Below are 23068 nucleotides of genomic sequence, written 5' to 3' on the forward strand. Positions count from 1 at the left end.
TAAGAAAAGAGCTTATTGCAACCACACAACAAATACATTGCGTTGTGAGAACAACGGAGAATCGGTCCTCCAATAAGGTTAGTTTCGATTCAAGGTGGACACACTTTTCAAGGCTCTGGACCAATAATTCACAAAGTACTACTAGAGTGCTTGACATGCAAACTCCACACAGGGAATTGAACCCGGGACCTTTAAACCGCGAGGCAGATGTGCAAACCAGTCATCCACCAAGCCCATTCATTCTTTCATTCATTTTGTTGTCCGCACAAGCTTGGTCTCAGAGGTAATAGAGTCTATCTAAGGTGACTTCAGCCATTGGGCAGGGGACAAACTGGACTGGACTTGCTAGCCAATCCCAGGGCACACGAAGACAGGCAACCAATCACTCACACACTCATTCATAGAGACAATGTTTGGAACCACCATCTGATATTGGGACAGAAAGTGGAGTGGTCAGAAAAAACCCTCTCATGCATGGGGAGAACATGCAAACTCCACACAGAGAGGCTGGGAGCTAGAATTAAACCTGGGACTCCAGAACTGTGAAGCAGATGTGGTTACCAGCCGAGCTGACTACTGATTATTAATTAATTTTCCAGCTGCTTATACTCACGAAGGTCACGGGGGTGATAAAGCATATCCTAACTGAGATTGGGCAGTGGACAGGGAAAACCGTGGACCGGTTGACAGGGCACACAAGGACAGACAGCCATTCAAACGCTTATTCATACCTAAGGACTATTTGGACCTGCGAATCCACCTGCCCTGCTTAATTTTGGCATACACAACACAGGGAAAACTTGAACCTTGGTCATCTGAACTGTGAGGAGGACATGCTAACCAGTCATCAATCAAAATGACAACTGAAATTTTGAAAACAAAAAAAAAACACGTGGACTGTTTTTAATGTTTATTGTAGAACTCTAAAACAAGCACCACATTTACACAATTGAAAATTCTCTAGAATATAACATATACAGCAAGTGCATCCTTTTTTTGGTTCCTAAAACAGGTGCATTGAAATATTGAATGGGTTAATAAATACAAAAAATCTAACATGCGAGTTAACTATGGTCTGTCTTCTCAATTCAAATACTTTTCTAGAACTACAAGACGAAGAGAAATCCATCTTCTGAACGTTTATCAGTAGTTCCTCAACCGTCCTCAAAATCATTTACGCTACTCACGACTCAAATATGTTCAATCCACTTTTAGACGACTTTGTCTCCCATTTGTTGCAGATTCTTAGCAAAACAAACACAAAAGCAGCTTATTTTTGTTTAAATTGGGATAGAAGGGTCAGGATGTTGCCCTCGTAAATTGAATTTCTTAAACACTTCCTGGGAAATTTGTTGAGAGCGCATCCAGGCCATGTTCTTTTTACTGGCTTTGTGTTCCTCGGGAGGGAGGTATCTAGAAGAGTCGAAGACAGAGGTGGACAAATCTATCCAGGTAGGGTAGGGGGCAGCGCTGTACGCATGTTTGATGTTGGTATACATGATTCTAAATTAGGTTACATTAACATCTCAAAGCCAAATGAAAAAAATCTTGTTTCTGAGTAGGGAACAAAAAATAATTCACTCTGGCTTATTCTAACCGGACTTGCTGAAGTTCAATGGAGATTTTGTTGCCCGGTGGAGAACATCTAATGCCCTTTTGAAAGACTGAAAACAATTCTCTAAAAGACCATCAGCAGTGCTGAAGTTTCGATCCACCCTGCGGCATTCTGGATCAGACATCGGTATTCACCTACGTCGCCTTGGCTGGCGTTAGAAATTACTAGGTTAAAGTGGCCTGCGGTTTTTTCTTGAATGATGTAACGACTGCTGGTTATGCGTTCACCGTCTTTGTACCACTCAGCTACCGGTTTTGGTTTCCCACTGACCAGACATTGCAAGATGACCGGCGCCCCAACGGCAGCGGTCACATCTGTTAAGGGGATGATGCATCTAGGGGCCAGCTCGGTCACCTGGAACTCAAAGCTACAAGCGTCTGTGGACTTTCCCTTGAACTCCACTTTGTCCTCTTTGGCGGACTCGGCAAACACATCGAAGTTGATACTCATGTAGCGGTCTTCGCTCAACCCCCCTTCGGTGTTGGCCACCAGCCGGACCGCCCGCTGAGACTCGTCGGCCTCCTGCTGAAACTCAAACTCCAGTTCAATCTCTGACACCTCTTTGCTGTCATCCACTGGGTTACCAACCATCAAGTCAAACTTTTGTGGATGGACTGTGGCACTGCCAAGAGACACAGCTGTCAATTCCCTGACTCTGGTCTTTCCTGAGAAGTCCTTGGTACTGAGCACAACCAAAGAAGCTCTGCACAGCGTTTCCCCAACAACATTGACTGCGCTGCAGGTGTACCTGCCGCCGTCCTCTGTCATAACATTACTGATTTTCAGAAAATGATTGTTCCCATCAGAGGAGTACAAGTACCGTCTGTTGTTGTGAGGAATTCTTTGGTCCCCTTGGAACCAGGAAACCACAGGAGACGGAATTCCCATCAGTGAGCACTCAAACATGACTGTGGACCCCTGCGGGGTTTCCAAGTCACAAATGGGAGTGAGAAACCTTGGGGGCATCTCTTTGACCTCAAAAGCTATTTTCAAATTTTCGTGCTCCTGGGTCACAAAGTCCACAGTGGCTTCCTCATAAATACTCGGAATAACATCCAAAGATATAACCATGCTTTTGTGATCAGCTGTGTACTCAGGAATGGTTATGATCTTCACATGTTTCTCAAATTCCTTAACCTGATTCTCATCTAGTTCGACTTCCAATAAGATTTCCTGCGGAGAAGGTGACCGTGAAGCGTCCTCCTGGTCTACGTCAAACTCCATCACATGCTGATGGGTAACAGTGGGCGGGGCATGCATTAGCCTAACTTCCTGTGACACCACAACCACTAAGGCAACACTTCTGGCCTCACCCACATTATTGACAGCCTGGCAAATATATTCTCCCTGGTCTGCTTTTGTCACATGATGAATTGTGAGTGAGACATCGTCCCTGTTTCGTTCCATAACGATGCGCTCATGTGCCGACAACCTGGTTTTCTTGAAGTACCATTGCACCTCAGGTGATGGGAGTCCAAAGACCTCAGCACTCAAGTTTAGGGACTCATTTTCAAATACCCTTTTCTTAGTGAGAGGTTTAAGGAAGGCAGGCGGAGTTCTATGCACCTTTTGTCCAAAAAGACTTCTGCTACCAGAGAGTAAGCACTGATCATCTACATTTTCCTCAGAGGGTAGACTTTCCAAACCTTCATCGGCAAGAGTTGTGAGGAACTCAACAGGTGAGCAAAACCTGTCACTAGAGTTTGATGAGAGTCTCTTTTTATTAGGGACCCTCTGCTCATCCACATTTGCCTCAGTGGGTACCCTTTCTGAGCCTTCCTCAGCCGGAGTTGCAAGGAAGTCAACGGGAGAAAAAAACCTGTCACTGGAGTTTGATGACGGTCTCATTTTGATGGGGGACAATGAATACTCTTGAGGGGTTTTAAAACCACATGGTGTATGAGAAATAGGGGTATAGAAGGAACTACGAGAATTAGGAGTTTGGAAAGGACTCAATGACTTGGGTGTATGGAACGTGTGCTGGGCAATCTCTATAAATGAAGACGGTGTGTAGAAGTTCTCATTGAACGCTCCGACCTCTTCACTAACTGTGCTACCGATCTCGATGGACATCTCAGACTCAGGGGAGAGTGACCGTTCTCCAGGGGAGAGTGACTGTCGCCAGTCTGAAAGTGGGTTGTAATAGTCATACACTGCACCAAAAGTCACCTCCTCTTCTTCCACTGTGCCAACTACAGCATCTCCTGATTCACCTCTATCAGGGATTCTTATGTCAGGACTCTTAGAAGTGTCAGGTTCAGGATCCCCGGCAATTGAGGATTCCAGCTTTTCGACAATCTCCGATTTATGATCACTATTCTCAGTCCCAGCAACATCATCAGCAATTAAGGGACCAGCCGGCATCACACTGATCTGGGAAGTGGGCTCACTCAAAAACACACCGCTATCCAAAGACAGTTCAGGAAGGGAAAAGTGATCCACTTCAAAGGGCCCACTGGGATCGAGCTTAACTTCTTTTTTTAATTCTTGCTGAATTACAATGGTCTCTTTGACAGCACCACCTTTCTCTTCTGGCAAACCCGCAGTGCTTAAGTCCTCCCTTAATTTCTGTTCTTGGCTGTTAGGATCTGAGGTCTTGACTGACTGTCTTACTGGTCGGACTTTATCAGACTGGAAAGTAATAAAGCTACTAGTATTCTCAAACCTGAACAACTTTTTCTTTTCTCCCACCACTCCTATTTGCTCTGCAATTCGGGGTTCGGGAAAATCAGATGGTATTTGGTGTATGGGCGAGTTAGGCGCTGAATTCTCTAAAAATGGTTCGGGGGCTACCTCCTCGACGTTTGTGGCACTGGTTTCAAAGACCGGCAACATAGCGGGTTTAGGGCTCCTTGCCGTGGGAGAAATTTTGGACGTTACCACAAATGGATCAGTAAGGACACTGTCAAGTTCCGGTTTGACTGGGTGATCATTTACCTCATCAAGAGGACTAGACACTGTTGGTATGAACTCCACAGGGACATGTGTTTCTGCTTGTTGCTCCTGATATGGAGTCGGTGTCAATATAGAATCTGACTCAAAGGCTTGTTTTATCTCAGACACGTTTATCACAGCAGCTGAGTGCTGGAGGCCACTTCCAGATAACGGAGCAGGTCCCCCTCTGTGTTTGCCTGTTTTGGATTTCGGAGGCACCTGAGGCAAAGGATTTCTCGAGGTCGCCTCCGTGCCAGCTTCTGTGACATGAACAATCTTTCTGTCCTGATAGACCATATCACAGGTGCAAGACACTTCAATCTGAGAGAATTGCTGGTCTGAAACACACTCCAGAAAGACCTGGTGTTTTTCTTCATCTCTTTCAGTCTTTGTAGAGTCTGGAACCAATTCTGGAAAGACCACAAGTTGTTCTCCATCACTCTTCTCTATTTTAGTAGAGTGTAGAGTGGGAGCATCTACTCGAATTTCCACAGGTGAATGACAAACAATTGAAGTCTTGACGTCCTGCTGACTGACTAGTAGAAAGCCTTGATTGTCATTAGACTCCTCCTCCCTTTCTGATGTCTTCACAACTGCCTGTGAGACACTATTTTTGTCTGTTTGGATAAGTAAGGTCTGAAGTGTTGGAAGAGTAAAAGATGGAGAAGGCTTAGCATCAGCACGGTGAAGAAGTGAACTGGTTATTAGTGTGTCTGCTCCATCCATCGACGTATGTTGCTCTTGAGATTTATCAACACAAACAGGAGAAAGTCTCCTTGCAGTTTTTGTATGTAGAGGACCGATGATTTCAGATGGTGTAGCAAAACCTTGGTCAAGCATCTGGTCAGCTAGTGTTATAACCACATCTGCCGGCTGTTTCAATAGATGCTCAGCCTGAGACGCTTCTTCACAGACTAAGTCTTTGCTCTCCGACGGGCCCTCAAAACCCAGTAGCACGTCCTTTATGAAGAACTCTTTGGGTGTTCGACCAAAAGACTGGTCAAACCTCTGTCCAGGTGGTGGTTTGACCACATTTGCTTTTGGCTTTGGGAGATAATCAGCCTGAGCAACTTCCTCATAGACCAAGTCCTTATTTTCCAACCGCAGACTGGCCTCAATGCCCTCAGTCGAATACAATTCAGCAGGCAAATCCAGACCCTTACCAGACTGATTAAGATTTGAATGACTTATGAATAACTCTTTGGGTGTTCTGCCAAAAGAACTATCAAACATTTCGTCAGGTGGTGGTTTGACCACATCTGCTGGGAGTTTCAAGAGATGCTTAGCCTGAGCCACTTCCTCACAGACTAAGTCCTCGTTTTTTGACTGCAGACTGGCCTCAAGGACCTCTTTGGTTGTTTTCACTTTGGAAACCATCTCAGTTTGCTGAAGGAAGTCTGGAGCAATCTGAGTTTTTTCGACCTCGGTGTGTGTCCGAATGGGTAAATATGCAAGTGTCCACTCGGAGTCTAGCTTATGGACCTCTTTATGTTCCACCAGGACATCTTGCTGCCACTTTATGATCCGCTGAGCTAGAGCTTCCTCTTCACTTATAAATTCCTCACATTTCTCAAACTGTGAAATGTTCTCCATGGATAGCTGAAGTTCTTGCTCATGAAATGTTTTCTCAAATAAAAACTTTGTGTCTCCTTCTTTAGGCTGGGATAGGAATTCAGTTTGTCCCTCCAGTATAGATTCTGGCTCAATTTGAGTATCTACTTCATTAGACTTTTCAGTTCTTATTGTCATGGATTGGGATTGATTTATGCTTGCTCTGGATCGGTCCTTAAACATTGTGTTGATCAATTCTCTAGATTCTAAGTTGGGTCTTTCTTCAGGTTTTGATAGAACAGGTTCATGTTGACATGGTCCGTCCTGGGTCTTACCTTGATGAAACATTCCGACTAGCGGGGCCGGATCTTTTTTCCAACCCTTACTCTGATCAAAGTCCAAGCTTGTTTTAAACTGGTCTCTAGAGAACTCTTCAGATGCCAACATCTTTGTTGACTTTTCTTTTTCCTTAACTGCAGATTGTTCCTTAGACTGAGCTTTGGAAATCGTTACAGTGTCTTTCGCTTTTATTCTGGGAGGTTTATGGGAACATGGAGAAAGGAGAGACCTATCAGGGATAACGTCCTGAATGTTCTGCTGGGTGAAAATGTAGTTTTCACACGACTTGCATGGGGTTTCCTCTGGCAAGAGTGAGACAGTCTTAGTTCGAAATGATTCCTTGGGGTGCATTTTTGGACGTTGCTGGGCCTTCCTTGTTGGGAGATCCAATTTGTCCTCACACTCAATGCGATTAATACTTTTAGGCATCATCTCATTTTCTACTTCGACTCGAGGTGGTGTCTGTTGTCCCAGAAGCAGGTCTTCGTGTTCTATTTCCTCTGCTCTACCTGTTCGGATTCCATGGGTTTCATTCTGGAATATAGGGAAAATGTCTTCACATTGTTCATGACTGGGCACATGCTTTACTGGTTTTCTGGTTTCCTGTTGCAAAAGCAGGTCTGTTTCCTCCTGGATACTTTGCTGCCACCTAGTGTTTTCCTCAAAAGTAATCGTCTCAGTTTCTAGACTTTTCTCCAATTGCTCCCTTGAGGAATTCTCAAACCATTTGCTCTCAATAAATTTCGATGCTTCTCCCCTACCTTTTGTTTCAGGACATGTCTCTGTTGGTTCTTGGACTCGGGGAGACTTTTGGGGCTGCAATGGGAGGTTACTGTAATTGTCTTCGCTTTCTATTTCTTGGAATTCATATACTAAAATGGTTGCATCATCAAGTTCAGTTTCCCTGGTCTTCAGTTCAGGATGTTTATAGGAACATTCGGATATGACTTGGGGATCTTCAACAGTCACCTCATTTTTTTCATGTGGGGTGTCAATAGGCAGCTCTGGCTCCTTGTATGGGGTTTCCTCTGGTGGGAGCAAGCCCATATAGTCAATTTCAAGACTTTCCTGGTACTGCTCCTTCAGGGACTCGCCAAACCATTTGTCCTCATTGGATTTTCTTGCATCATTTTTACTTTTTGTTTGTGTCTTTGTTAGGACTTTGCCCATAGACTTGGCTAGAATGTATTTATCCTGTATTTCCTCTGCCTTAACTTTAGCTTTAGGGAATGTTGTAGCTTTAAGCTCAGTTTCTTTGGACTTCAATTGAGGATATTTGTAGACAAACGGGGATAATGCTTCTTGTTGAGAGTAAATAAAGTCATCCGATTCCATGTACGGTGTTTTTTCTAGCATGAAAGGACCTGGTCCAGGTTGAGATGTGTCCTCTTGCTGAGTGTAAATATCGGAATCCGAATCCTTGTTGGGTGCTTCTTGTGGCATGAAAGGACCTGGTCCAGGTTGAGATGTGTCCTCTTGCTGAGTGTAAATATCGGAATCCGAATCCTTATTGGGTGTTTCTTGTGGCATGAAAGGACCTGGTCCAGGTTGAGATGTGTCCTCCGGTGTCATTGTTGCAACTGGCTGCCACTTTTGGATTCGTAGAGCCAAAAGTTTTTCCTCACACTCTATATGCTCAGCATCAAGATTTTTTTCACATTGCTCCTTCAACGAATCTCCAGAGCAATTGTCTTCAGCTGGCCTAATTCCTTTTGGTGCCACTTGTCTTGTTTTACCTTTCTGCTGCTTCTGGATTTGAAGGGCCAAGAGTTTTACCTCACAATCAGTACGCTCAGCTTCTAGGCTCTTCACATACTGCTCTCTGTAAGACCCTTCACACCATTTGTTCTCTGATGGCTCAAGTATCTTTGGGGTTTTGCCTCTATTTTTAAGGTGTTGCTCTAATTGTGTGCCATCTGCCAATTTGTCTGGTCCCCTAACTATTGTCAATCCTTCCTGAGGATCAGTTTCTCTGTTCTTCATTTCAGTAGTTCGGTTCGAATGTGAAATAGCTGTGTTTTTTCCTGGAGTCACCAAACTCTTGTCTTTTATAGAGTAGATATGCCTCTGTGGCATTGTATCTAAGTTTTCTTCTGGTTTTGGCAGGTCAGTCTCTGGTTGGAAAAACATCTGTTTCATTACCATTACTTGCTGAATGTTCCCAATGCATGATGTTTCAAGTTTTCCCTTAGTTTTTGGTCTCTGCTTGTATTGTGACTCTCCACCATTAATGTCCTGGTCTGGCTTGTCTACTTTTCCCTCCAAACCTCTCTCCCTAGATTTGAGGTTAGTTTTGGTTTGTAGATCAACTTGAACCAAAGTCTTTGATGGTGTAGAAAAATCTTTATAAATGTGTTCCTCCAATTCCGGTATTTTATGAGATAAAACTGTTACAGGTTCAGGACCTATTTCACAGACATTCGTCTCCAGAGATTCGTGCAAATGGAATTTGTCCTCATGCTCTAAAGAAGTTCTCCCTGTTTCTGCCGGATCTATGCAAACCTGTCCTCTGGTCATTGTGTATGGTTGTTGTCTTGGCTCTGGTGCCCCACTTTCAGGTTTAACTGTTTTGTCTTCCAACGTATCATATTCCTCATTTTCCAGATATCTTACAGCAGGTTCATAGTCTTCAGGTGACACTTTGCACATAACAGACGCACTCAGCTTGGTGTTGTGAGATTCTGGAAATGAAAAATCCTCTTGAACATGCTCAGTTACAGCAATTTGATGAGTGTCAGTGTAAGTACAAGGTTTCTCATTGACTACTGGTTTCAGGGATTGTGTATCAGTAAATGGTGCGGTTTTAGGTGGGCAGAATAGGGTTTTATTTGAGTATGTGGTTTTAGTGGGATAAAGGTGTTCCTCATATACGGTGGATTCCAATTGGTAAGGGGGTTCTTGGAGTGGTGTTTTAGGGGGATATTGGTATTTGAAGGGGTACGGGGTTTTCTTGTAGCATACGGGTTTAGGCTGGTGCTGGAATTCAGGTTGATTAAGAGTTTTAGGGGTTTCTTGAAAGTACAGGTTTACCTTGTCTGTGAGGTTCTCCGCCTTACTGTCAGATACCTTGATGTGAAGCTCACTTAACTCTTCCTTTTTTTCATCAAAACCTCTTAATTTTTTAAGACTGAGTTCAGCAGCGTATTCTTCTGCCAGCGTCTGACTCTGTGGGACCACCACGTCAACAAGCTCACTTCTCATGGTCTGAACAGTGCGACTAGACTGAGGCTCAAATACATGTCTCACTTGAGACTGAGAAGCCTCCTGGCTCAGCTGCAGGCCTTGCCCCCCATTTGTACCTTGGTCTAAGTTGAAGGTTCTTCTAAAATCCTCATTAACCGGCCTCACCCTGAGCCGCTCAATGTTATTAGCAAGAGTCAAATCAATGGCTACCGACTCGGACTCAGAATCACAAGAGGACATTGTGGAGATCGAAAGTCTCTTCCTTTGCCAGACAGCTTTTTGGAGAGTGCTTAATTTAGTTCTAACTTCGTTATGAAGACTCTCAGTGTCACTAAACCTTTCACTGTAGCGGTCGCTGGACTTATCACAAAACCGAAGGCCAGTGCGCCGGTCACAGTAGATGTCACTGAATCTGTCATTAAAGCAATCGGACCTATCAAACATCGGCTGAGGGGACGGAGCGCGCTCCGAGGCCGTCTCCAGAATTTCTTTGCCAGACTTTTGTGAATAACAACTGCGAAAGATGACCGTACGCATCACAGGAGTCCAGGACCGAGACCACTGCTGCTGGATCTTAGTCCTTTTGTCAAATGGAGAGCCAACAAATCTGAGGTCCACGCGAATTATCCTGCCAGTCCCCTGTCCAGACACACTAGCTATACTCTTAACAGAGCTGCGGTGAGCTACCTCCTCTTCCTTCAGCGAGACCAAAAGGGAGGCTGTGGACTCAGCAGAACCCTCTGTGTTTATTGCCATGACCCTGTAGCTGCCAGAGTCCTTGTCCTTGACGCTATCAATAAACAAGCTGCTTGTGTGTATGTTTTTGGAGCTCTCAGTCCAGATCTTACATGCTTTGTGGACCGCCCTGTTGTTATGAAACCACAGGATAGTCGGCGGAGGGCAAGCCAAAAGTTTGCACTTAAACACAACTGGCTCCCCCTCCAGGACAACCTGGTACTTGATTTTCTTGGTGAATGATGGTTTCATGTGCCCGGTCCAAGGGGTTCTTCCGAAGTAGCACTTCGAAGCCGCCACTCCATTGTCCTTGGTATCGATAAAGGTTCCTCTGAATGGCAGTGATATGTTGCCAGAGTCGAATTCTGTGGAGAGAAGGCAGAGACTAAGCCAGTTGCATTGAACCCACAAATGTATTTGAATTTCTTAAAATTGTTAAAAATAATGAAATGCGTGCGGACACAAAGCCAGAAGAAATAATTGCACTCACCATATTTGTTCGAATAAACGCAAGACTTGATTCTTTTTATTAGAAACCTGCAGGAAGATTTGATCCTTCTTCTGTGGAAATTTCTTGAAGACAAATTATTACTAAAGAAACTTTTTCAGAAGCAAAATTTCAAGTGGGATTGCTAAAAATCAGTTTTTCGTGGTGGCGGACTTCTTACCTGACTTGCAGACACGAGAATAAACGCCCGTTCTAGCGCACATTGAGTGTCCAAAAGCAAAGCGCTAGATTAGCCAGGAAAGCGCTAAATTTGGTGAGTAGGCGTTTATTCGAACTAATACAGTTTGCTGGGGTTAGGACTACAAACCAAGAGAGTCACAACCTCGCTATCTGCAAGCCAGGACAAGAAAGAACCTTCCTGTCAAAATCAACCGGAATGGTACGAATAGGAAATATTTGTCTGATCCAACTGCCAGGGCAAACTCCGAATGGAATAATTATTCATTCATTTTCCAGTAGACTTTGGGCAGTGGGCAGGGGACACCCTAGACCAGTTGCCAGCCAGTCTCAGGACCCACAGTAAATGAAAACCATGTATACACTCCCAGATACCTAATGGCAATTTGGACACGCCATGTTTGGTTTTAGAATGTGGGAGGAACGGGAGTGCCCAGGAGAAAACCCACTCAGGCACAGGGAGAACATACATAATAAAAATAGCTGTAGTAGATGTACCACGTATACAATCAAGAATTACATAGCTACATTGTGTTTAGTAGCGGCTACATCAAACCTCCCAATCGATTATAATTTGTGGACTGAAAGACCACAGATCTGGACTGCCTTTATTAAAGTTTAAGGAGTGTTACTACTTGATTTGTACTGAAAGTAATACATTGGGTTTCAAATTAGCACTTGGTTAGCACAATGTTCAAACCGAACTTAGGTTGGGCCACTAGAATTAGCACTTAGCCTGACAGGGTGTGCTGGGGCCCATCATAGCAGACTTCAGGCAGTGGACAGGGGACCCCCTGAACCAGTTGCATGCCAATTGCAGGACACACAGGCACAGACAACCATTCACTCAAACACTCATTCCTAGGGACAATGTTTGGAACTACCAATCCACCTGCTTGGTTTTACGATGTGGGAGGAAACAGGGGTGCCTAGAGAAAACCCCGCTCAGGCACGGCGAGAACATGCAAACTCCACACAAGGAAGCCGCAGGCTGAAATTGAACCCAAGACCCTGAACTCTGAGGCGGACATGCTAACCCGTAAACCATCGTGCTGCCCTGAAATGAACAGTTGGGGCATTTTAAAATGTCCTTGCGGTCTGAGGGTAAAATCCACTGACCAATCCAGCAATCACAAGAATGAGAGCAGAGGATGAGGACCACCTTACCTTTCACCTCCTCTTCAAATGTGGCTTCAATCTCTTCTCGTTCTTTAGTCACTGTGGACAAAAGAACCAGAAGTTACAATCCCTCAGAAGAAAATCTCAAGGGAATCATGAACAAAAGTGAAGCTCATGCATAAACATCTGATGAGATAAAGGAAACGAGGAAGAGGTGAGTTTTTCCGAGTGGGAGGAGCTGGAGGTGGATAAGCGAGCAAGTCCATCCAAAGAAGTTAGGAAGTAATGAAGATACAACAGGTACATCCAAATCCAAGGTGGACATGGAGTGACTTTAAGTGATTTATGTAAAGTTTGAGTTAGTGATTCTGGTTAAGGGAGAATGGAAGTGGATGACAAGGAAGTTTCCCCAACAGATGTTAAAATGAAATGAAGAGAATCAGGATCAAGCGCCTACAGGATAGGACTGGTGCCATGGATTGGTTTGTGACAAAAAGATGGTAATGGAGGAGGGTCAAATTTGACGTTTCTGGAGGTTACCTTCCTCTTCCTTGTATGCTTCAGTTATGACAAGTGTCGCTGAGCAACTGGCCTCCCCTGCAATATTGGTGGCCCTGCAGGTGTACTGGCCGGCGTGCTCGGGGAAAGCGTCGACAATAATGAGGGTGGCGGTGCTGGTCAGCTCGTCATAGTGGTAGACCACGTTCTTGGAGGCCTGCACCGGCTGTCGGTTGTGGAACCAAAGGATCTCCGGCTTAGGGGTGGCGGTCACACAGGCGTGAAAGCGAGCCACCTCTCCATGCACCACAGAGCAGTTGTTGATTGGCCGAGAAAACACTGGTTTCTGCCTAGGTACAGGTTTTTGTTGGCTGCTGAGTTCAGTGGGGACACAACTCTCGGCTGGAGGTTTGGCTGTTGGTTTCTTTCCTGGAAGAAAGCACGTTGTGCAGTCTTTAAAACCAACATAGTCTCACTTATAGGGGTTCCTGAGTAACGGGCCCGGCCGGCGCCATTGCAGTTCTTTTGTTTTTTTAGTGAGACCTAAGGATTGGTAAACTTCAACTCGAGAAGACCTGAATCAAGGAACAACTGCAACGGTTTTTTCGATCTTTTCAGTTGTACATGCTCAATCAATATAAGCAAATTGATGAAAAAGCGAGCTGGGATTGTTTAAATTTATAAGTCAATGTTCTTTGGCTAGAGTTATTCAAAGTCCAAAAAGAGTTTACACAAAGCTAGGAAACCCAAAAGCAGACGGGTACAAGAAAAATAATCTTTTACCATCTAGGGTGAGGGTGGCGGAGCAGGATGCGGTCCCACTGCTGTTGGTGGCCACACAGGCGTACTCGCCTTCAGCCTCCGGGTAGACTTTAGAGATCTCCAGCTGGCAGCTGTCATCAATCTGAGACATCCTGAAAAGTTCAGACTGCTGGATCTCCTCGCCTTTGAGGAACCAACTGATCTTCAGATCTAGGAACAGAAAGCCAAAGCTCATCGTAACAGTGGCGCTATTTTAGGCTTATCGGTCGGCTCCAGATAACCATGTACCGTCTCCAACGATCCTGCACTGGAAGTGAGCCGGTTTTCCCTCAAAGGTGGAAGTGCTGGACACGGGGGAGATGACAACAGGTGGGGCCACAAAAGAGTCTGGAAAAGCTGCCTCAGGCACTGCCGCAAAAATACAAGCTGAAAACCACAGTTTGTGTCTGGGTGGGCAATTTGAGTCTCTGCTTTTGTCTACCTTCCACAGTAAGCGTGGCGGTGCTGGTGGCCACGCCATAGTCGCTTTTGGCCTCGCAGCTGTAGATGGCGGCATCCTCTGGGAAAGCCTGGATAAGCAGCAGCGTGTGCTCTTGGGCGTCGTGCAGGAACTTGCACTTGGTGCTCGGTGACAGCGCATGCGAGTCCTTGAACCATAAGACCTGCGGCTGGGGGATGCCACTCACCACCACAGAGAAACGAGCAGGCCGGCCAGCCTCCACCGACTGGTGCTCCATGTGCCGCACGATTTGAGGCGGTTCCGGGACTGCGTCACAGAAAAATGCTTTCAGTGACAAGTAACGACCTCTGACTCGGCCCCCAACCACAAACTGGATTAGCGTTCAAAGTCTGAGAGGCCAGCCAGACTTACTATTGACATTCAAGGTGATAGTGCTTGTGTTTTTGCCGGCGACAAAGGTGTACTGGCCAGCGTCGCTCCTGAAGGTTTCAGAGATGGTAAGGCGGTGGACCCGCCTGATGATGGCGTAGCTAAAGCGCTCTTCCTCCTGCAATTGGATCTCCATGCCGTTTTTTTGCCAGCGGCCTTCCACGTCATCCTCATTCACCTCAAACTCAAAGGTGGCACGGTGTTTCTCCAGCACCTAGCGTGGACATTGACAGCTGGTGGTTAGCTTTCCTGTGCTAATAATTTTTTGTGCCACTTTGGTGAACAGAAAGACATCAATAACCATGATGTGGCGCTGGGCAGGCTCCGAGATAGTAATGTCGCGTCCTTCTACTGTCAGCCGGGCCTTGGACATACTGGAGCCGGCCACCACGGAAATCTCTCCGGCATCAGACATGCGCACGGTCTGGATCATCAGGCGGTGGACGTACTTTTCAGCCGTCACTACGAACCTGTAAAGGAGGCCACTTGAGCTCTGCTGCACTTTGGTCAAGAAAACCAGATGGTTTACCTCTCTTGGGAAACATCCAGTTCCAGTCCGTCCTTCATCCACACCACCTGGATGTTGGGCTCTGACACCTCACATTCAAACATGGCCTTCTTCTTCTCTGTGATTTTGATGTCTTTGATTTTCTTTGTGAACTCAATGACACGAGCTGGCGCAGAAAGAACAGCAGAACTTTGGTCAGTGAAATTTGGTGGCTATTAAAGCACGAATGCAGAAAATAAGGGCAAAAAACAAAAACAAAACGCACCGGCACCTATAGATTGAAAACATGTCAAGGATTTGTGTTTGATTTCTATGCCAGTTTTTATTGTTCAGCATTTTGTGCGTCTTGGGATAATAAAGAAAGATGCAGAGACAGGAAATCCCGGTCGAAAAACTAAATCTGACAAACTTTGGATTTGGCCCAAGTGCCCTCACTTGATAAACAAAGTCTAAGATCTCTTAAGTTGAACCACCGGTGGGTAAAGGCCAACTGTAGCATGGCGTTGACTGAGCTAATAACTCCACTGAGAAGATCCCTAAAATTCTTTCTTATGTTCCCGCATACTACCGCTGACATAGACGCCAAAAGGCCAACTAGCGTACCTTCGACAAAAAGGTTGGCGGTGCTGGCGGCCGACCCGGCCACAAAGCGGTACTCGCCGCCGTCTCCAAAGTGCACGTTTCGAATGGTCAGTGAGTGAGTCAGCTGCCGGCTTCGAACCTGGCACCTCTCGGATGACTTGATCTCCACGCCGTTCTTCAGCCATTTGTAGGTGATGCCCTCATAGTTGACGGTGACCTCGAAGGTGACGGTGTCCCGCTCCTGAGCGTTTAGGTCTTTCAGCATTGAGGTCACAAGGACAGCTAGACGTGCAAAGTTACAGTTCCAAATCAAAACTCGCCACAAAATAAGCTGCAAGGGAATACTATAGCTACAACTAATGTTCATAGACCCTTACGGCTGACAGTGAGCGTGGCGGACACGCGGTCGTTGCCGCACACAAAGGTGTACTCGGCGGCGTCGGTCCGGCTTGTGTTGATAATCTTCAGTTGGTGGAGCTTGCCCTGCACCACGATGCGAAACTTGTTGCTCATCTCGATCTCTACGCCATCCTTCAGCCAGGTGGACGGCACATTGAAGTGGGACACTTCACATTCAAAGGTGGCGGCCTGGGTTTCAGCCACCGTCACGCTCTTCAGGGGTTTTGTCACCTTTAGGGCTGTGAAAACACGAATATTCGCTCAGGGGGAGCATAGAGGGGGGGGGTTATTTTGTTTTCCCGTATAGGTTTTTGTTCCTCCCTTACCTTGCACAGTGAGTTTGGAGACGCACTGGAGGTGTCCTGCCACTGCCGTATACTCCCCTTGGTTGGCACTGTCCACGTTCTGCAGAACCAGTTTGTGGGCTTTGCGCTCCACCAGAATCTTGCAGGTGTCGCTGGAGGTCAGCTCGACACCGTTGAACATCCAGCGGACTGGGACGTTGTCGTGAGACAGGCTCAGCTCAAAGGAAGCAGTGCATCCCACTAGTGAGGTCACGTCTTTGGTCTTCTTGACGATCTTAATGGCTGCGTGCAGGAAGCCGTGTGAACCAAAGCTCGATATTTTTTTTTGTCTGGCCCAAAACAGAAAAAAACCTAAACTCACTTTCCACGTTTAGGCGAGCACTAGCCGTCAGCTTGCCCAGTTTGAAGGAGTAAACGTCCTCGTCCTGCGCACGGCAGTTTAGGACCCTCAGGGTGTGCAGGTTATCCTGGGTGCTGACGTGGTACTTGTCGCTGTGGTGGATTTCCACACCATTCCGGAACCACTGAGCGCCTTTGACATCTTGGTGGGTCAGCTCCAGTGTGAAAAGTGCTTCTTGCGTCTCTGTCACTGTCTGGTTTCGGAGTGTCTTTTTGATCTTTACCGCTGCATGGCAAACATATCACAAATACTTGCTCAGCATACTTAAATTGTTACTTTACTGGGATCTAGTTTTGGGGGATCTGATCATTATTACTAAAAGTAGTTTTTAGACATTTAAATATGTATCTGAGTCCCTTACAATGGTGCCAGGAAGAACACAGCATGGACTTGAGTTTGAGTTCTGACTAGAGTCTGAGTACTTTTGCTACCTCTGTACTCAAATCCAACATAATTCCAGTTGTTGTTTCAGTATAACTATGGAAGTATTTAGAACTTTTGGCACTCTGACTCTCCAAGGATTTGATTTCTAACCTTTAAACTCCAGTAGCTAACTGTAGCCTACAGAGTTTTGCCGACAAGTGTCAACCTACTTTCCACGCGCACGTTGGCCGAGGTTTTGGAGTTGGCCACTTGGTAGGTGTATTCAGCAGCATCCTGTGGGCGGGTGATGACAATGACCAGACGTCGGACTGCCCCCTGGGTCAGGCTCTTCACGTTGAGGCTCAGGTCCAGCGGCTTGCCATTCTTTAGCCACTTGCCCTCAGCGTCGGCGTTGGCCACTTGGCACTCCAGTTCCGCTGTCTGTGACTCGGCCACTGTCACGTCCGTTAGAGGTCGAGTGATGGCGCCGCCTGAAATTCCAAAGAAACACTTTTTAGCATCTCTAAAACCCCTTTATTAAAAATCTGCACAACCTTATTTTACTGAATCCTACTGGAACCCAAACTTATCAGAGGCTTAATTTACAGTACTTACAAATGGCCTAATTCAACCGAAAGTTACACACTTAGTAACTAAAACCCCAATAGTAGCCTACATTACCTAATGTAGCCAAATGTACGAGAAATTACGAGAGTAAAAACAAACCGAGACAGAACCAAAGTAACTGAAAGCTAGGAAGGCAGAACTTATGCAGAAATAAGCGCAAGCTAGCACAGAGCTGGCAAAGTGTACCAGAGACGATGAGTTTAGCTCCAGAAGTCTTTTCTCCGGCATGAAAGCCGTAATCTCCCTCCTCATCCTTCATGGTGTCAATAACAGTCAGGGAGTAAGTCTTGTCATTGGAGTCCATCTTGTACTTGGCTCCAGGTTTCAGGTGCTGGTTCTTAAAGGTCCATACCGGTTCTATGCCAGCGTGGGACACCTCAACTGTGAAGGTCACATTTTGTGACTCGGAGCACACTTTGTCCTCCATGTGTTTGATAATTTCCACGGCTGCGGAAAATAACAAAAATGTGTGAGTGCAAGGACCTTCAAATCGGTCAACGTCCACAACAAGGCTAAGTATGGTTGCTTAAACACTGGGTCTTACGTTCCACTGTCAGACTGCAACTGGTGGACACTTTGCCCACCAGCAGCTTGTAGCGTCCTTCATCTGAGGCGAAGGTTCTGCTGAAGACCAGTCGCTGCTTGGCACCTTTGCCCACAATCTGCACCCTGTCGCTGGCCACCACTGGCTTCTCGTCGTGGTACCATTTGACAGAGCCAACGTTCTGAGCAGAGATTTTGGCTTCAAGGACTGCTTTGGTGCCCTCCACCGAGGACACGTCGTTCAGGGGCACTAATATCTCGATCGCTGTAAAGACAAATTTACGCGATCATCTCCGAGCGATGGCTGCGTTCGAGAAATACGTTGGGACTCCTCCTGATTATGACGGTCTATTACATAGTCCAGTTTCGGTTTACTTCCCACAACTTGTCAGCCACTTACTTGCTGGCTTCCAGACGTCCATGACATTCTTAGTTCTAACCCTACATTCTTAAATCTGTTTCTTACGATCCTTTGACCTTTTATATGTTTTTTGCGTATCCTTCCTTCTTACATGAGTCACTTTCTTAAGTGGGAACTATTTAATTGTAATTATAGTTTGATTTTAGTTGAATGTGCCTTTGTATGATTTTTATCCTCAAAAGTACCTTAACGCCAAAGATTATGTCCAGGTGTTGTTTGTATTCTCGCAACAAATGTTTTCTCTTGGGGCCCTCTAACTATTAATTAAGATGGCCTTCACTTTAGTGCCAGAAAGCCTGCTCAAGAGCTTGCCTCCCTTTCCACATTCCTTTCTTTTCACAGTGACGCATTGTACCTTTTGTGTTACAAAGTTTCACTTTCCTTACTGCTCATTTATTATACTCACACACCATCTAGCGACCAGCATTATTCGCATCATTTAAACATGTGATTTCTGTCTAAACCAATCAGGTTTGTTTCTTGTATTCATGTGACCTTGCTTAAGCCAATAAGATGTGTTGTTCTATGCCTGAGTTTTTCAATAAATGAGTCTCTAGCCATATGGGGAGCGTGGTTCCTTGCTGAGCCGATCTTGGAAGCAGACCTTGGAGGCACGCGCCTTTGATGGAAGGGCTATCACAAACCTAATTTCCAACTCAGAGTGTGTTCTTTTCTTTATCATAATAGAATCTCAAGTTTTAACCTTGACAACTATTCATTGAATTATGCTTTTATCAAGCGGCTTACTCTGAACGTTGAGCTTGCAGGAGGTGCTGATAAGATGGCTGGGGACCTCAAAGGAATAGGAAGCAGCGTCCTCTGGATTGGCGTTCTCCACTAAGAGCTTGTGGACGGCTTTGTCCACCACCATATGGACGCGGTCCGAGGCAGAGACGGCCTGGCCACTCTTCATCCAGGTTCCCTCTACGTTCTCCTGAGAGAACCTGACCTCCAATTGGGCAATGTCACCTTCACAGACTGTCAGGTCGGTCAGGGGCTGCAGCAGCGACACTGGACGCACTGGAAATGCAAAACCCGGTTACATTGGGGACACCTTTTTCCCAAGAAGTTAAAAAACTGGTTGTCGTAAAATGAACGTGCAGAAGTACGATGTCCTTACACTTCATCCTTAGTGAGGCGCTGGTCCTCAAGTCTCCACATACAAAAGTGTACTTCCCCTGGTCCTCCTTCTTGACATCTTTGACAGTCAGAGTGTGTCTTCCTCGCCGAGACGACAGGCCATACTTGTTGCTGGCAGACAGCTTGCGGTCTCCGAAGAACCAGATGCCCTCGGCGTCCTCGCGAGATAACTCCACCTCAAATTCTCCAGAGTAGGTTTCGGGAACTTCAATATTATCTAACCCGCTAATGAGCTCCAATGCAGCACCTGGACCCAGATGGACAGAATAAGTTACAGTCTGCCCTATAAGTTTTTAGGAAAGTCCAGACATCCACACTTACCTTCGACATAAAGTCTGGCGTCTGTCCGGATGTTGTGGTCCTCTACTACGATGCACGAATACTCGGCATCGTCCCTCACGTCAATCATCAGTACCGACAGGAAGTGGACTTTCCGATCCGAGTGCATCCTGTACTTGTCTCCGGAGAAGATCTCCTCGTTGTTTTTCAACCATTTTACCTTGACGAAAGGTTCATTGGTTTCACACTCAAAGGTCACCATGGTGTCCTTCTCTTGGGCTGTGGCGTCTTCCAGGTTTTGGGTAAAGGTAACAGTGGCTTTCCCTGAAAGCAACACCACGGCTGTGAGAAAGTGGTACCTGCAATTGACAACTAGTATTTGACAGTGATCATACCTTGAACCAGCAGGAAGGCGTGACTGGAGGCCTCCCCAGCAATGTTGAATGCTTTGACCATGATGCTAGCAGAGTCTTCCGAGGTGACATCTCGGATGACCAGCTCACACAAATGGTCTTCAGGCCAGTACCAGTAGACGCGGTCCGTCTTTTCCAGTTCCACAGAGTTCTTGAACCACAGAACCTCGGGCTCAGGTCGGCCCACCACTCGGAGTCGGAAGCGAACTTCGTCACCTGGGCTCACAGTCTTGCTGGTGATGCGCTCCAGGATCTTGGGAGCTTCCATGCTGGGGGACAGCTGAATCCTCTCTGGTTTGAATGTTGGGATAGTGATCTTACCCTGCTCCTCCAGCTTCCTTTTTTCCTCCTCCTCTTTCTCCTTCAGGTGGTGGAGCAGTTCATCCTTAGTCTTCTTCAGCAAATCCTCGTAGGAGTCATCTCTCCTGCGAGACTTAAATTCTACTGCCGAGATGGACTCATAGAAGCCTTCCTCTGTCCTACGCTTAAACTTGCTTTTGAGCTCTTCGGACTCTTCAGACGTTTTCTCATGAACAATCCTCTGCGTCCTCCTGAGCTTCACGACCTCTTTTTCTTGCACACCTTCTGCAGTTTGGTCCGCTTTCACAACTCCAAAGCCAACCCTGCCAGAATCATGGGGCTCAGTTGCCTTCGGTTCCGGAGCCCGACGCAGGACGGACCTAAAGTCCTCCCTCTGTGTGACTTCTAGCTTGACCACATGCTCTGTGGTTCCCAGAGGATTATCTGCAACTAGTCTGACTTCGCCGGTGTCGTAGGACTTGATGTCGATAATCTCCAGGTAGTAAATTCCGTCGTAACGAAGTCGGTAGCGCTTGCTTTTGCGAATAAGTTGTCCGTTGAGATACCAGTTGACCTTGGGTGTAGGGTAACCAGTCACTCTGCAGCGGAATCGGGCAATTTCACCTTCCAGAACTTGAGCTGGCTCAGGCAGAAGGACAATTTCTGGCTTAGTCTTTACAGTCTCCTCGTCTGCAGCAACACCGATGGGTGCACCCTCATGGGCCAAGCGCTCCATCTCTTCCATCCTGTGCACTCCCTTTCTACCCTCAGGGAGCTGACTCTCCTCCACCAGACCTTTCTCGTCCTTGACGATGAGGGTGGCTGAGTTCTGGTCCACTCCGAACTTGTTTGTAGCCCTGCAGGTGATGACGCCGCTGTCTCTGGCGTACGCCACCTCGTAGTCCAGACTGCAGTAGCCAAATTCATTGATCATGCGCAGCCGATTGGCGGCCTCTAGGGGTTTGCCATCGTGGAGCCACTCCACCACCATGCTGGGATCACCAATAGGGGTCAGTCTACATTCAAAGTGAGCCGGGCCGAACTTCTTCATTCTGATGGAGGTCAGCTTCTTCTTGAACTGGGGTTTCTGCTGCTTCTCTTTGTCGTAAAGGTCTCCCTCCTCCCACTGCTCTTGGCCGTAGCGCAGATGCAGAGGCTCCAGCTCTGGGGCGGCGATCTCTTTAGCCTTGTAGGTTCCTTTGGTGATGATGAGTTTTCTCTCTGGCTCCGGTTCAGCGTAGTCCACCTCCACATTGACTCTGCAGCGGGTGGTGTCCCTACCGGCTCGGTTGATGGCCGTGGCTGTGTACCAAGCACTGTCTGAACTGACTGCGGACGGAATCTGGAACTTGGCTTCTCCCTTGGTGCCCTCAATCCTGTGACATAACACCGTGGTCAGGACCAGCTCTTTGATGTTGTTAGAGTTGACGGTAAACACCAAACATAATTTGAAAACATGAATTTGATATCTGGGGCTGCGGATTTTTGGCATGTTTTTGATTGCCGTTTTCTATTCACTCCCTTATCCCTCCAGTCATGTCACTCTAAAAATGGGATGCTTAATTGGTCCATAGACCAAGGTGAAATTTTTTTACGTGCCAAAAAGGACCCGTTTCCCCCCCGTGGATGTTACCTACTTGATTTGTGGGTGCTTGTGTGGGCTGACGATGTCACTGTTCTTCAGCCAAACAATGTCAGGTACTGGGTTACCGATGGCCTTAACAGCTAACTCTACTAGAGTTCCCTGTTTGACCGTCATGTTCCTCAGTTTCTCCACAAAATGAGGGCGTGTCAAGCTTTCTCGGGCTGGAGGTGCAAAAGCCACAGATGCTAAGGTGCAAAATCCAAAGGCAAAAAAAGAAAAAAAACAGATAGCGGGACACTCACCTTCCACACTCAGGGTCACGGTAATGGTGGTACGCCCAGCTCGGTTGTGAGCGACAACAGTCCACTCCCCGGAGTCTTGCGGCATCGCCGGGATGATGATCAGTGACTGGACGCCGTCTTCCTTGATTACGATCTTGTGGGTGTAGTCGTTGATGACTTGTTGTCCTGGAAGCAGACGGTGGGGGTAAGTCCAAAACTTTATGTAGTCAAGGTGAGTATTGAACTTTTATTTCAAAAATTGAAAATCCGGTGAATGTAACGTGATCTCATCTAAATAGGCTCGCGGAGTGCTTTCATGAATTGACGAACAACAGACACCGACGCTCACCATTGTGGAACCAAAAGGTGTCTGGCATGGGTCTTCCGACCACTTTCAAGTCAAATCTGGCAGTCTGGCCCTCGGAGCAGTTGAGCGATGTGGGCTTCATAACAAAGACAGGCTTGTAGAGTCTCTCCAACTGAGCTTCATCCGTGTCGTCAAGCCTTCGGGCCGGAGAGCGTCCAGGGGAACGGCTGGGGGAGCGACTGGACGACCGGGCTGGCGAGCGGCTCAGGGAACGAGGTGATTGGGACCTAAGAGCAAAAACAACA

The 23068-nt window shown here is 46.7% G+C and overlaps 2 protein-coding genes across 2 annotated transcripts in view; both read right to left on the reverse strand.

Moving 5' to 3' along the window:
* Positions 1-23068, reverse strand: part of ttn.2 (titin, tandem duplicate 2) — a 182272-nt gene that overhangs the window by 148821 nt on the left and 10383 nt on the right. Inside the window, exons 19-40 of the mRNA XM_088353510.1 lie at positions 22806-23050; positions 22478-22642; positions 22228-22396; positions 20273-21966; positions 19920-20201; positions 19579-19845; positions 19206-19478; positions 18039-18302; positions 17681-17941; positions 17098-17358; positions 16466-16729; positions 16126-16386; positions 15778-16038; positions 15422-15682; positions 14840-14984; positions 14612-14780; positions 14293-14524; positions 13903-14187; positions 13710-13829; positions 13443-13631; positions 12702-13088; positions 12210-12260 (exon numbers count right to left, since the gene is read on the reverse strand). Coding sequence (XP_088209636.1) covers positions 12210-12260; positions 12702-13088; positions 13443-13631; positions 13710-13829; positions 13903-14187; positions 14293-14524; positions 14612-14780; positions 14840-14984; positions 15422-15682; positions 15778-16038; positions 16126-16386; positions 16466-16729; positions 17098-17358; positions 17681-17941; positions 18039-18302; positions 19206-19478; positions 19579-19845; positions 19920-20201; positions 20273-21966; positions 22228-22396; positions 22478-22642; positions 22806-23050 — 6506 coding nt within the window. The remainder of the gene's footprint in view (positions 1-12209; positions 12261-12701; positions 13089-13442; positions 13632-13709; positions 13830-13902; positions 14188-14292; positions 14525-14611; positions 14781-14839; positions 14985-15421; positions 15683-15777; positions 16039-16125; positions 16387-16465; positions 16730-17097; positions 17359-17680; positions 17942-18038; positions 18303-19205; positions 19479-19578; positions 19846-19919; positions 20202-20272; positions 21967-22227; positions 22397-22477; positions 22643-22805; positions 23051-23068) is intronic.
* On the reverse strand, positions 997-10609 carry LOC148352887 (uncharacterized). The gene is made up of 3 exons (XM_088353473.1): positions 7117-10609; positions 3347-6852; positions 997-3220 (listed from the first exon to the last, which is right to left on the reverse strand). Exons 1-3 carry the CDS (start codon positions 10607-10609, stop codon positions 1679-1681), a joined length of 8541 nt encoding a protein of 2846 aa, XP_088209599.1. The 3' UTR covers positions 997-1678.

The sequence above is a fragment of the Urocampus carinirostris genome, chromosome 14 (assembly GCF_059441175.1).
Source record: "Urocampus carinirostris isolate Australia breed hairy pipefish chromosome 14, RoL_Ucar_1.0, whole genome shotgun sequence".
NCBI lineage: Eukaryota > Metazoa > Chordata > Actinopteri > Syngnathiformes > Syngnathidae > Urocampus > Urocampus carinirostris.